This window comes from Camelus ferus, unplaced genomic scaffold (genome assembly GCF_009834535.1).
Source record: "Camelus ferus isolate YT-003-E unplaced genomic scaffold, BCGSAC_Cfer_1.0 contig3059, whole genome shotgun sequence".
In the NCBI taxonomy this organism is placed as follows: Eukaryota; Metazoa; Chordata; class Mammalia; order Artiodactyla; family Camelidae; genus Camelus; species Camelus ferus.
Genome location: NW_022588468.1, coordinates 357 through 14,234, shown reverse-complemented (window position 1 = coordinate 14,234; position 13,878 = coordinate 357). Strand labels below are relative to the sequence as shown.

The following is a 13,878-nucleotide window of genomic DNA, read 5'->3' as shown; positions in this document are numbered from 1 at the left end:
GGACTCCCCGCCCCCGTGAGTCCCCGCCCAGGCTGCGCCTTCAGGTAGATGCTGAAGCCACTGAGCCCAGTGCCTGAACGTGCCTAGGTGGACCCCATCACTCTCCAACACCCGCACAACACCCAAGGAGACCTCGTCTCTCCCATGTTAAACTATCACCTTTATGAAACAACATTGTTCTTTTCCTTCTTTTGTGATTTTATGTAAACTTTTTTTAGCTAATTTTAGACTGCAGAAAAGTTGCAAAAATACTAGTGTTTCCTTTATACCCTTCACCCACTTTCCCCTAAATCAGCATCTTACCCGACCGACCATGGTACAGTTATTAAAACTAGGAAATTAACATTGGTATAAGACAACTAAGCTACAGACCATTTGAATTTCCCTGCTCTTCCACTGATGTCCTCATCCTGTTCCAAGATCTCATCCAAGATCCCACACTGCAGCTAGTGGTCATGTCACCTTAGTTTCTTCCAATCTGTGGTAGTTCCTCAGTCTTTCCTTAATAAACCTGGTGCTTCCCTATGTGTCCCTGTGTGGTGGGCATGCCCCTTTCTCTAGAGGGAGCTGTGAGCGATAGAAGAGAACTTTCTTCGATGGCATTAACCTCTCTTTGCCATCGCTCTGTTGTCTCTGTAAGTCAGAATCCCACAGAAGACATAGGCAGGGGCTTTAGCAAACCATCTCATTCAGTGCCTTGAGCTGGCAGAGCGAGAGCATGCCTGAGCCTCACCAGAGCCTCGGCACTGCTGCTCCTCTGCTGCCAGTGGGTAATTACAAAGATCCCCCAACTCTTCACACCCTCTGCAATATGATTTTGCTGTTCCTCCCTTCCAGAGATGGAGTTTATCTCCCAACCCCTGGAAACTGAGCTGGCCTGGTGACTTGCTTGGACCAATAGAATGTTATGGAAGCAAAGCAAAATGTGCCAGTCGTGGACTCTCAAGAAGCCCAGCAAGCTTCCACTTACTCTCCTGCAGGAGGAGGTGAGTGGGGCACTGGCCCCAGGATCACAATTACTGGTTTCCTTTTCCTTTTCAGGCTCCAGCGTGGCTTGGCATGGCACTGTAGTTGATCCTGTCTTTAGTTAAAATTTTAATGTTTGTTCATCGTGGGTTTTTGCATTAATTTTGATCTGTAATATACTACGTTAAAATATTACTTATCTTAGAAAGTGACACAACACTGTAAACTAATGAAAAAAAAAGGAACACGAAACATCAAAAAATGTATATATTACTTCTCTTGATTACTTTTTTTGTGCCCAAGATAAATGCCTCATTTGTCTCACTCTAATTCTGGTTGTGTTCTCTTAGATTGCTCCCCAGCTGTTATGTGACCAGGCCTTGCTAACCTACTGGAACATGAAAGACACAGAGCCCATTTGTCCCCATCACTCTAGCCAACAGCCAGCCAACCCCAGAAGCAGACCCACCTAGTGACCAGCAGTTAACTGCAAACATATGAGTGACTGAAGCAAGTTGAATCACCAGCTGAGTTCAACCTAATTTGCCAATTCACAGAACTGGTTATTGTTCTAAGCTACTAAGTTTGGGGATGGTTTTTTTATGTAGCAACAGCTGGCTGATGTAGAATGTCACTCAGCAACTCTTGCATGAAGCAAGGGGAGAGAATAAATGGCCTCTCCGAGTGTCCAAGCGAGACAGGAGAGGTGGGCAAAGGGATCATTCAAGCTGGGCAACACCATCCTATGCACAGGTACATCTGGGGCCTGGCTGTCATCTGGGGCTCCATCCACCAGCCACTACCCCTCGTCACCCTCAAGAAGCCCCCATGGGTTTGAATTTAAAGACAGAAAAGACTCATAGGTCTCAGGGCAATATGTCTTTCTTCTGATTTCTACTTTGGTGTCCTTTCCAAAATGGCTTGCTTCGTCCCCACCCATGGAATGGAGGAGGAGCTGATTAATGTCCAAAGGGAAGGGGCCTCAGCAGATCCCCAGGCTCCTTGGAAACCTCACCTGACAACTAGGAATAGGTGGGACTGAGGAAGCATCTGGGGGGAAAGACCAGGGGAGGAGGCAGGAAGGAAGGTCCCAAGGATTCTGTTTGTTTTTTTCAGGGCCCAGGCTCCGGGGACGTGGATCAGTCTAAAGTGCAGGGCCCCTGGAGTTCTGGCCCAGCAGTCAGTGCCCTCCAGAGCTGGGTCTGGAGAAAGTGCATGCAGCACACCCACACCTGGACAGAGGCTGTGGGTCCAGGCTAGGCTCCCAGCATGACCCAGCCACCCCCGGTGACAGGAGGTCAGTGACTACAAGACCTTTGCTCCTGGGACTGATGGACTCTTGCTTGGGCTGGAGGGTGTGCCCTAGCCAGGCCTAGCAGCCCTGCAGAACAGGGATGGCACTGAGCAAATTCTGATGAGGCTCCAGGGTCCTGGAGTAGGTGGTGCAGAGGTAACTTGGAAGAAATGTTGTAGGTGCCTGAAGGTGCAGGAGGTCAGCGGACTGGCTGGCTCTGCCCCTGGGGACCCGAGTTCCTGGAGCAGCTGTCCTTAAGTCTTCTCATCTCAGGAGTCACCTTTCACCAGAGACAGGATCTGGGCTTTTGGACTTGACCTGCTGAGAATGAAGGGGGGAAGGGTCATGCCCTGAGGGCTGGGACCCCAGGCTGCAGGCCATGTGGCAGGGACCCCTGTCCTCCCTCAGTGAAAGCCGATGACCCAAGAAGAGTCGCAGCTTCTCCCTCCCCTGCCCCAGGGGCCTCCAGCATCTAGACAGCTTCTCCTGGAGGGCTCATTTCCAGAATAACGCAAGCTCAGAACCTCAGAGTGAGGGACTACCATGAGGGGCAACGGGGGGGGGGTATGGGTAAGCAGTGGGAGGTGGAGGCCCCCACCTACCTTGGCCACAGGGCACAGGCTTCTCAAGGTGGCTGCTGGGCTCTGGCAGAGTTCTCAAGGGGAGCAACAAGTGGAGGAAGAGTGCCGTGAACACAGGTGGCAGGAGTCCCTGGCAAGGGGTGGGGCACAGGGGCTTAAGGTGGTTGGGTGCTCAGTGGAGAGGAGGGGGCCTATCTGGAAGGAGGCAGAAGACAGGAGCCCATCCCTTCCCCTCTCCCCCATCTCCCACCGTGCTTCACTCACCCAGGGGCTGGGGCTCCCCAGTGGCTGTCAGGCCCAACTCCGTGGGCTGAATGCTGCCCAGAGGGTAGTCCCTGCATGGGTGATCTTTGGGCCTGAGCAGTGGATAGACAGCAGGAGACTGAGACCGTGACCATGAGCAGGGTGTTCTGGGGCTTCTTCCCTGCAGCTGGCAGCTTACCCCCAGCCCGAGCTGGGTGCCAGGTCACTCTCTCCAGCTCCCTTCCTACTTCCTCCTGAGAGGAGCCCTTAGGGTCTAGGATCCAGTTGTGACTCATGCTTTCCAGGGCCACCTCCTCTCTCCAGCCCTGACATTTCTCCCAAGCTCTGGCCCCACCCTCAGCATCCTCCAGATGTCAGCATCACTCAAGTCCCAGAGAGGGGTGGACTTCCTCCTGCCGTGGCATCTGTGTCTGCTCCTTGCCGTTGGGTGGCCCTGCTGCCCTCAATGATGCCAAGCTATGCTCAGCTGCTCCCGCCCCATCTCCCAGGGCCTTGCCCCTTCCGAAAGTCTCCTCAGGACCCCACCCTGGTGATGACATGCAGTCACTGTCCTCCTGCAGGCCCCCCATGCTGACATGCCAAGTTCTGCCCACCTTGCTCCTCTGCCCACAGACCCACAATCAACACTCACTTTGTCAAGGACGTCTCTGCCCACACCTGGGACCTGGCTGGTGCCCTGCCCCTGTCTGGGATGCCCTCTGCCCCCATCTCTAGCCCAAACCTTGCCCTCTCCCTCAGCTTGCCAGGAACACTCCCAAGGCTAGGCTGTATCGGATGTGGTCATAGGGGGCCTGCCTTGCACAGCGCCCAGTGAAGGGGCAGCCCTAGACTGACCATGCTTGGTATCATATAACCCCCATCCTAGGTCACGGAGAACTGGGTTAGGGGCAGGCCCTTGGCACAAGCACAGCCAGCACCATAGCTGCCCAGTGGTATGGAATGGAAAGATGTGCTGGGCCCAGCATTTGGGAAGTTGGAGGGGGTAAAATCCGAGATTAAGGCAGCGGAAGTGGCAGCGGGCTGAGAGCTCATGAGAGAGAAGCTGGAGAGGCTTGAAGGGCACAGTGGAGCAAGAATTGCATTATGAGCTGGTGGGAAAACAGGGCAAAGTCAAGGGTGAGGCAGCCTCTTGGTGGGAGAAACAAGAGACGTGGACAAGAGGTGAGGAACCACAGTAATGGGGGTGGGGGGAGGGTAGAGGGCCCTGCAGGGATCTACACCTTTGCTTGACTGGGAGGCCACTGAGGCCTTCTGCTTAAGGCTTCTTTCCATGGCCTCTGCCTGCCTCTCTGCACCTGAGGACCCCACCCTGGCTGCCCCAGGCCAGGCAGAGCTCTGAGGGACCGGAACCACCTAAGTCCCCAGTGCCTACCCACTGCACACAGGGTCCCTCCTTGAACCCCAGAGGCATTGCTGGAGACAGGGTCCTGGGTGCCGGCAGCAGCACCAGGCCAGGCTGGCCCCGAGGAGCAGAGGCAGCAGAAAGCTAAGGATCACCGCCAGCATGAAGGTGTCTTGGGCTGTGGAGGACAGGGTATGGCTGAGTCCTGAGGTGCACCACACGGCCCCTCCCCCTTCCCGACCCCCCCAGGGGCGCACTTTCAGACTGCACTGGACCACTGTCCACACTACCACCAAACCCCGACTTGTCACAGGAAGGCGGAGCCCAGCCTGGAGCACAGTGGCAATTATGGTTACTATTGCAAACCTGCAGAGGAAAGAAAAGTGGGGTCCTATGAGACCAGAAACATCAAGCCGCCTTCACCCCCGCCAACTTTCGGGCCACTCACCCCGTGGCCATGGCAAGCAATCAGGCAGAGCTCCAGCTCTCGGAAGGTAGCGTTCTGGCAGCGCCTGTCCTGGCACACCTATGGGCAATGCGTGCGCTTGTCAGTGAGGGGGCGTGATCCTTGGGCCTGGGGACTCAAGTGGCAGCGAGGGGTTGGATGGGCAGGGCTCACCATCTGAGGTCCACATTGGGTGCCTGACTCTACCAGGCCCAAATCAGGCAGGTCCAGCTGGGCACCAGGCAGCACGAAGGCACCCCTGCAGGTCACTTCGCGGCTGCCTAGGCGAACGGTGGAGTCCACCGGCACCGTGTGTGGTACCAGTGCGCTCTGCTCCCCGCCCTGGCACTGCAGTTTCCCACACTGTGCATCCCTGGGGACAAGTGGAGGGTAGTCAAAAGGCGTGGAGTTTCTCCCTACCCGCTTCCCCAGCTTCGCCTCCCTCCGCTCCCCACCTCTGAGCACAAGGCACGAAGCTGCCGTCGCTGTGCTGCCCACAGTTCCCGTGGGCGTCTCCTGCGGGGTTCAAGACCTGGAAACAGGCATCCGGGGCTGGGCGGGAGCCTGAGAAGCATGGGCGGGACTGGGGGTCAGCCCAGACCCGAACCACGCTCAGCCTGCCTCAGTTCCCCCGCCCACCTTCCCTGGAGTCGAAAGCGCGCAGACCCAAAGATGGGGGCGGAGCGCACGCGTGGTCTCACCAGGGCCCCAGAGCCGCTGGCACTGCTGCTCGAGCGTCGGACACTCGCCGTCCCGGCAGGCGCCGCGGCCTCTGGCGCAGGGAGTGCCGTCCAGTAGGTAAATGTCAGGGGGGCAATAGGGGGAGGTGCCCGTGCAGAATTCAGGGAGGTCACAGTCGCCTGCAGCCCGGCGGCATGGCGCGCCCGCGGGCTTCAGCTGCGCAGGTTCCCCGGGTGGAGGGAGGGCGGCGAGGCACAGAGACAATGGACAGTTAGAGACCCGCGCCGAGAGCGCTGATTGGAAACGGGAGAGCCTGGTAGCGAGGTCCACGCGAACACACGCACAGGGCAGAGCCAGCTGCCAAGACTTCCCCAGCCCTCACTCGGAGCCTTCTATGCCCTCACCAGGCAGCGGGCGCAGCAGTCCCCATGGGTGCACTGGGCCCCCGCACGCAGTGAGCAGTTGTGGGCAAGGCAGCAGGAGCCCGGGCACTCCTGGAGCCGGAAAGGCGAGGAGGGACCAGGTGAGGGTGCAGCGCCCAGACCTCCGGGGAGGGGCGGGCGGGGGCCGGCCTTGGTCCCCTAGGGCCAGACCTTCGGACCTGACCTGGCCGGCGCCGCAGTCACACTCCTCGCCCTCTTCCACGAAGCCGTTCCCGCAGCGCGCCAGCGGCACCAGGAGCCCAAAGTCCGGCGCGTTGGAGAGGCACGCGCCGCCCCCCTTTCGGAAGAAGGCGCGCAGCTGGCGGCGGCTGCAGGCGCTAAATACTCGCGGGAACGGATGCCTACGGGGGGAGGAGGGTGTCGGGCATGCAGGGACCACCCCTGCCAAACTCTTCCCTCGGATCCCCTCCCCCCTACACACCAGTGCTTAGCCACACAGCCGCCCGATGCGCGGACTCCGCCCCAGCGACGGGTGGTCTAATTCTCTAGAGGGGGAGCTCTGAGAGGGTAAGAAACTGGCGTAAAATCACGCAGTGAGCCGGAGGCAGAAGGATGTGAAGCCAAGATCCGGCAGCCCAGGACCCGAAGTCGAATCCCCACCCAGCGCCCCTACCCCCTGTTGGAGTCACCTCGCAACATTGTTCCGAAAGTAATTTCCATATTTGTGAGAATCCACTTTGCCTGAGTTTCCTCCGTTTAAGCCTCATAAACCTCAAGGAGGGTACTATTATCATCACCCCCATATTGCAGAAGAAGAAACTGAGGGATAGTCATTTCGCCCATAAAGATACAGCTGAGGAAGCCTGGGCCCCGCGGGGCCTCCCTCAGCCCCTCTCCCTCGAGCGCCGGTACCCGGTAGCCGCTGCCATGACGCAGCCACCCTGCTCCGCCGCCGCCTCCCCCGCAGCAGCCGTGGGTCGTGGCTGAGACCGAGGCTGTGGCCTATCTCGTGGGCCATGTGGCTGCAGCGCCAATGGGGAGCTCCGAGTGGTCCTAGGAGACGTGAGATGATCACCGCGGGCTGCGGGGACCGCACCTCCCCGGCACCTCCCCTCCCCTTCCGGTCCCGGGTGGCGCTCACCGTGCTCACGCCTCCAGAGCTCTCCTCGAGGCACATGCCCTCGACGGGCGCCAGACAAGGTGGAGCAACCAGGAAGGAGATGGGAAACTGGGGGAGGAGAGAAGCGGATCAAGGATGGAGTGGAGTAAGAGCAGGGGGGGGGACAGAGTGGGGGGGCAGAGGAAACGCACGTGAGCAGCGCGCCGAGTCGTGTGGCCGCCGCGCCCACAGCCCCCGGCCACTGCAGGAAAGCCCAGAGCGTGGCGTTCGCGTCTGGCGTGACGCGGCTCCGGTCCTGCTCGGTCCACACTTCCAGACCGGTCAGCGCCACCTGGATGTCCAGAGTCCTGAGAATCTGTGGACACAGCGGGACAAGGCTGAAACGGGTGATCTGCCTTGGTGCCCGTGGGAGCGCCCTTCTTTGCTTCCCTCCGTCCCCTCTCCCCATCTCCAAGCTTGTCCCTGTCACGCTGTCACCCACGGCTCTCTCCCCAATGACCCAACCTGATCCACATAGCTGGCGACCTCCAGAAGACGTTGTTTGGTGTGGTTCAAGTTCCGGTGCTGGTCAAGAACTTGAAAGGCAGAGAAAGGGCGATGTGAGGGGCTGAGCTGGCCACATCCAGGCGGGCCAACCCCCTTGGGGCTCCTCTCACCAGGGTGTGGTCAGCCACTATGTACAGCTCCAGGTATCTCGGACTTCTGAGGGACTCCCGCCTCTCCTGGGGGTGGCAGTGGTGACCCTGAGTGGCAGGCTGCTGGGCTTGAGCCCTGACCAAACCCAGTTCCCAGAACGCACAAAGTTAACGTTAAAATTCTCTTGAACTTGTTTCTTCAGCCTCCAAATAAAAATGTCAGGACAGGAGGCCCTGAACTGGGGCTGTGCATTGCTGTCTCTGATTTTAGAGGGCTGTGGATACTGCATGCCCACTCCCACCCTACCCATGCCCCTGACCCTGATTTGGGTGGCACGAGAAAGTCTGGCCATGTCCCCTTTGTCCCCTGGGTCCTTGTGGCTACAGGATCCTTTCCAGCTGAGCAGCTGCTCCATCCGGAAGATCTTGTGGGTCAAGAAGTCCTCAGAGTCCCCAGCTGGCCAGGGATGCACATAATAGCTGGCATTGCTGCTGAGCATGATCAGGCCCCTAGGGTGCAAAGGGGTGCAGAGACAGGTATAAGGGAACTCTTTCCCTAGCCCCAGGCCCAGCCCCCTCCTCCTGAACTCCTCACCTCATCCCAGAACAGGTGCTGAGGACTACCCAGGAGTCAGGGAAGCCCCTCACACGCCCATGGTAGTGGCAATGATCCTGGAGAGCAAGGGACCCGGCCCCAAATCTCAGCCAGGTCTGAAGTGGGAGGGGCAAGAGAGAGCCTGGTGGGGGACTGAATCCAGCTTTCTTTAGGAACAGGAGGAGAATGGGGGAAGTGGTGCAGAGGCCTCAGGGGGTGCATCCCCGCACCCCTCACCCAGTTCTCAGAGCCCATGGAAGTATCTCACCGTGCGGCTGGGGACCAGCACCACTGGCTGCCCATTGGTGTGTAGTGGGTTTCTGTGTATCCCGGGGCCAGCAGCCTGCTAGGAGGGGTTGTTGCAGAAATGACCTAATCCAGCCTTGCCTCCTCAAGGATGCCCTTCGGTCTTCCTCCCTGAATGCTAATTGAGTAGCTCTGAGTGAAGCACCCAAAATGTCTCTTAGGGAAGGGAAAGGAGTGACTATGCATTTTCCAGCTCAGAAAAATCTTGGGCTGGGGGAGCAAGATGAAGGGCGGGAAGGAGCCCCGGTGATGGCTTAGATGTGGAAGTGGGAGTGTGGGACACACCAGGGATGAGTAGAAACAAGGGGAAGGTTGATGGTCCCAGTGGGCCTGTGGCAGGCAGCTGGATCCACAGGTCAGGAGTGTTAGAGAGAGACTGGGCAGGAGGCGAGGAGTCAGGAGGCACTGCCAAGAAGTGGGACTTGGAGTCAAGAAGTGTGGTGAACTTCCTAGGTGGCCCTGTTGCTGCCCGCCCTTGTTGGGCATCTGGACAACCCTCTAGGCCACCCCCGCCCACTCAAAGAGCCTTCAAATCTTCTCCCCAGGCCCCCAGATCCCATGTATCTCCCCATCTGTCCTTCAGCAATGCTCACCCACTGCTTCCAGAGAAAAAACAGGATCTACACCACTTCTGGCCCATCCTATCTGAGCAAGGATCCCCCTCCTCTCTTTTTCAGACCCCACTCAAATAATGATTCCATCTTCAGGCTCCATCTCACCAGGATCCTTCCCACCAAGATGGGAAGTAAATCTCTCTAAAGAAAATCTTGCCCCACCTCACCTGGACCTCTTTACCCCCAGACTGCCCTAAAATCTTGTGACGCCTGCTTCTGCACTTGCCGGTCTTTCCTCTTTTCTCCAGCTGTGCTCCCGCACTCCATGCATACACTCAACCCTAGGAGGGAGGTGATGTAATCACCCCATTTAATGCATAAGGACATCGAATCCCAGAGAAACTATGATTAAACATGGTGGAGCCTGTCTGTTCCCAGTGCATGGGGAGGATAAAACATGTAAAGTGCTTAGAACAGTGCCTGCAATGAAACAAGCACTTGATAAATGATAGCTGTTGAAAATGGTCTTAGACATGCACCCACCCAGCCCAGCCCAGCCTGCTCACTCACCAGCTCAAAATCTTTGGTTTTGCACCATCCCAGACACTCAGCACCACATTGGCCTTCTGTGATTCGGCCCTACTAGGACTCCCCAAATTTGTTTTTCCCCTGCTCCCTTCCCTCCAGTGGAGACTCCCCAGGCAGGCCGAATTGCTGCCCCCTGAATGTGCCTGGATGTTAGTAGCCACTGTACCTCTGTCCCTGCCATTCCCACAGCCTGGAGCACCCGCCTATTTTTGGAATCCATCCTGGATTCTCTTTTGACTCAGCACACCCCGTGAGCACCCACCAGGTGATGCTCGTTCAGTCTTGGCAGGAAGCAGACAAGATGCTCCTGGGGCTGGGATGAGAGAGGTTCCCACAGCAGGGCTGATCCAGCCTCAGTAGTCTATGTCAGTCTCAAGGGAGCCAGTCCTGGGCTGGCATGACTCTCCCTGTCACCTGCACCTCCTCCTCTGGGGCCCTCGTCCCATCCAGCCTCCCTCTAGGGTTCCTGACAGTCCTTGCTCCCAGCACCTATCCCTCCCCAGAGACAGAAGCTATTCTTGGCTCCCAGCCCCATCCCAGACCTGGTACTCACTGGTTCTTCTCCAGCTCGAGCAGGAGCTCCCGGCCTTCAACCTCCAAGGCCACCAGCCCTTCTTCTAGCTTCGAGACCTGGACAAGAACGCATGCATGGCTGAGAGAGCAGGCATCTTGGCCTCTTGCCTGCCAGGGAGCAGGAGGGGTATGGAGCTGGCTGGTGAGGGAGTTAGGGGGGAGCACAGGGGTATGGGGTGGCAGGCCTCCTGCTTGTCCTGGGGGGTGTGGATGAGTGTGGGGTGAGAAAATGCAAAGATGTTCCCAAACTCGGAATGTTCGTTGTCCTGTCAGCAGCCATTTGACAGAGCCTGCTAGGTGCACATCACATCCCTCCTGGAGAGACAAGAAGTCTCAGAGAGGTGCCAAGCCTTGCCCAAGGTTACTAGGCCCTTCCTGTGGCCCTCCCTCCACTTTCATGCCCAGAAGCCTTTCTCTATGCAGGGAAGACGGTGGGGGTCCTCAAGACAGGGGAGAAGGGGGCAGCTGCTGCTCCAGCCTCCTCACCGCTTCTCCTTTCCATATCTTGATGCTTGCTCCCCACTCCCTGTAAAACTCAGACTTAGTACCTCCACTTCCACTTCTGATAAACTGCACCCCAAGTTTTCCTATGCCTCTAGCAGGCTCACCACACACCAGCTTCATTAAGCCCCTGAAGTAAACACTGACCTGCAACCCAGGCCGAGAGAAAAACACTGGCTTTCTCGGCTAGAGGTCAGGAGGGCGGGCCTGGGCCTGGGCCTAGGCCTGCCCACCCACCCTTCCTTCCCTCTACTCTCTTTGCTTCTTCCTCTCTTTAGGGATTACCACATCTGCCCCTTGTCCACTCAGCCTGGCTGGGGGCCCAGGGCTGGAGCAGGCCTGGAGCCTCCTGAAGAGCAGCTGTGTGTTTGGAATGCTGGCCTCCACCCCTGTTGGCCCTCCCCTTTTATCCCACAATGTATTGGGCTGGGCCCCAGGCCAAGGGGCCCAGAGTCTTGGGGAGACCCTTCCTCTGCAGGTGGGGAGCAGATAGTCCCCTGCCCCAGCCAAAAGTCCCCCAAGGCCCCAGGCATGAGCTCATGTGGCTGGAATGCCACTTGTTTTAATTGGAAAAAGGTTTGCACTGAGGAAAGGCAGCAGCGCAGACGGAAGGCTACACACCCTACCCGCCCGCACCCTCTCTGGGTCCCTGCACCCACTGCCGTCCTCACTTCTTGCCCTCTTGGTGACCCTGCCCCTCACGATGCAGTCCATCTCCAACCTGAAATGTGGGTGTTTCCTGCTTCCAGGACGGGACTCCGGGCCACTCCGTCTGCTGTCTTCAGCTTGGCAGGCTTCACAGGGACAGGGGCCAGCAAGCGGGGAAAGCAAAGCCCCTCTGGCATTCCCCTCCTGGTCACAGCCAAGGCCAGGCGCAGAGGGAGGGCCATGGTCAGGGGGCCTCAGCGTGCGCCCCCTCCCCCCCACCTGTGACATCCAAGAGAGCAATCTCAAAGCTCCAGCCAGTGCTGTGCGGACCACTTAAGTAGGGGCCCCGAGGGTTTGGGGGACCCAGTGAGGGACCTAGGCTGGGAGTTGTTGGGCCTGGTGGGGGTGAGGGGGTTGTCCCAGCCTTCAGGGCAGGGTTTGTCTGCCTTCCTGCAGGCTTGGACAGTGGGCTGTCCTCTCCTTCCTGACAACTCAGGATGACGATGGCTCTCTAGACTTAGGGGACATTGGCCAATGGTTTGAAGTCTTCCAGACCTTAGTAGGTCTCAGGCTTCTGGGTTACAGAGCTGTGTGACCTTGGGCAGTTTCTCCAACCTCTCTGGGCTACAGTTTGCCCCTCTGTGAAATGGGCATACAAAGGCTGCTGGCCTTCTGGTTTGCAGCACAGCTGTGTGGCACATATGGATGGGGGCAAGGTGACTCTGAAAGTGTGTGATGTGTGGGCGTTGGGAGGAGGCTGGGGCAGAGTGTCCAGGAGAACCAAAACGGGGCAGGCTTGCTTGCATCTGAGGGCACTAGGAGAGCAGCTACTGGGCAGAAGTGGATCCCACATGAGCCAGTGAGGCTGAAGTTTCAGGCCCCTCCATGGCAGGATTGGAGGGGACAGCAGTGAGTCCACAGAGTCACATGTTCTAGTAAACTTTGCAAAAGGAAGATTTTTGGTGTTTTCTTAGAGTTCCCTGAAAAGCTCTGGCCCCACCTCTGCTTGATGGAGTGGGGATGGCCCAAATAATTCTGGGAAGAGAGGGTTAGGAGGAGGTGGGGGAGAAGAAGCTGGAAAATGACTTCCATGTGTTCAGGCTCTCTCCATCTCAATGGCTCTCACCCCCACCTGCCAAGGCTTCAGGGAGAGCCTGAAGGACTTGGGGGATCTAGGGACCCCAAGAAAACTGCCAAGCTGAAACTTGGGGAGTGGCTGAAATTTGGGGAGTGGCATAGGGGCCGAGAGACCCTGGGCATCTGCAGAGGAAGGGGTGACCTGGCACTGACCAGCTCTTCCAGGGTGACTATGTGCCAGGGACGTCCATCCAGGACCCAGTGTGGGATGACTGGCTCTCCAAAGGTGTTTCCTAAAGTGAGGACAGAGCACAGGGTGAAGGAGACCTGAGGGACATAGGGAAGTTGGGGACAACAGAGAGAGAGAGTTACAGGATGTCAGCAGGGAGGAATGTGAGACTCCATCTTCAATACTCAAAGGTTTAGCCTGGAGAAAGTTGGCCACCCATGGGGCACCCTTGGAACTGAGGAGCCACCAGGGAGGTGGCAGAAGAGAGACAGAGGAGCCTGGGAGGAACAGTTCAGCTGGGAACTTGGGAACCCCACTGACTTTATAGGGGAATTTGGGGTCAAAAATCACAAGGAAGAGACCAAGGCCTCCAGTGCAGAGGGGAAGGGAAATGGGAGGCCGCTTTGGGTATTTTTAGACTGGGCAGCAGATGCCTTTAGGGTGAGAAATCCATGAAAAATGGATGCCTGAGTCTCCCCTACCATCTGAGAAAAACAATAGCCAGATGTTGCCTTGGGAGGCCTATCTTGCCCAGAGCGCCCCTTGGGGGCTTCATGCTCAAGGCAGGGTTTCCAGGGATCCTGGCCCAGAAGCCCCCTCCTCAAATCTTCAAGGAGGGAGTTGTTTGGGGGACAACTTGAGTGCTTTCAAGCCAGGTATGCTGAAGGAAGAGGCTCCAGGAGGAATACCAAAGCCCAGCATTACTCAGGGGGTGCCTGGAATGCTCCCTCGGAGTGATCCCAGAACCCCCGTGGGCCCCAGCAACTCTCACCACTCCCGCCCTGCAGGATCAGAACTCAGGCTGGCCTGAGCCCACAGGCAGTCAGTCCCTGGGGAAGCTCAGCTCCCCAGAACTCACAGCTCCCCAACCCCCACCGAATCCTGGCCCCAGTCCTGCCCAGGCTGAGATGGCTGCCTGTAGAAGTGGCTCAGCTCCAGCCAGGCCACCCCAACTCCTTTCTCCTTCCCCATCTCCTCCTCCAGATGCCATCACCTGGAGGAGCATCCAGGAAGTCCCCTTCTCCCATGAAGCCCTCCCTGATTGGGTCAGCTAGTTGCCATCAGGTAGGTGGGGGGTGGGGTGAGGTGATGCAGG

General features: G+C 57.8%; 1 protein-coding gene across 1 annotated transcript; it reads right to left on the bottom strand.

Moving 5' to 3' along the window:
* Positions 1-1,215: 1,215 nt before the first annotated feature.
* LOC116662536 (disintegrin and metalloproteinase domain-containing protein 33-like) lies at positions 1,216-12,922 on the bottom strand (the record flags this gene model as incomplete). The annotated part of the gene is given in 25 exon segments (XM_032476230.1): positions 1,216-2,581; positions 2,863-2,915; positions 3,106-3,197; positions 4,478-4,625; positions 4,705-4,813; positions 4,896-4,973; positions 5,067-5,265; positions 5,348-5,456; positions 5,594-5,789; positions 5,978-6,067; positions 6,180-6,357; positions 6,869-6,929; positions 6,932-6,976; positions 6,979-7,009; positions 7,098-7,167; positions 7,258-7,314; positions 7,316-7,431; positions 7,581-7,640; positions 7,733-7,798; positions 8,032-8,221; positions 8,307-8,383; positions 8,575-8,609; positions 8,612-8,652; positions 10,308-10,384; positions 12,767-12,922. Coding segments are annotated over 25 exon segments (2,379 nt in total), but the record flags the coding sequence as incomplete, so codon positions are not given.
* Between the last annotated feature and the right edge of the window lie 956 nt (positions 12,923-13,878).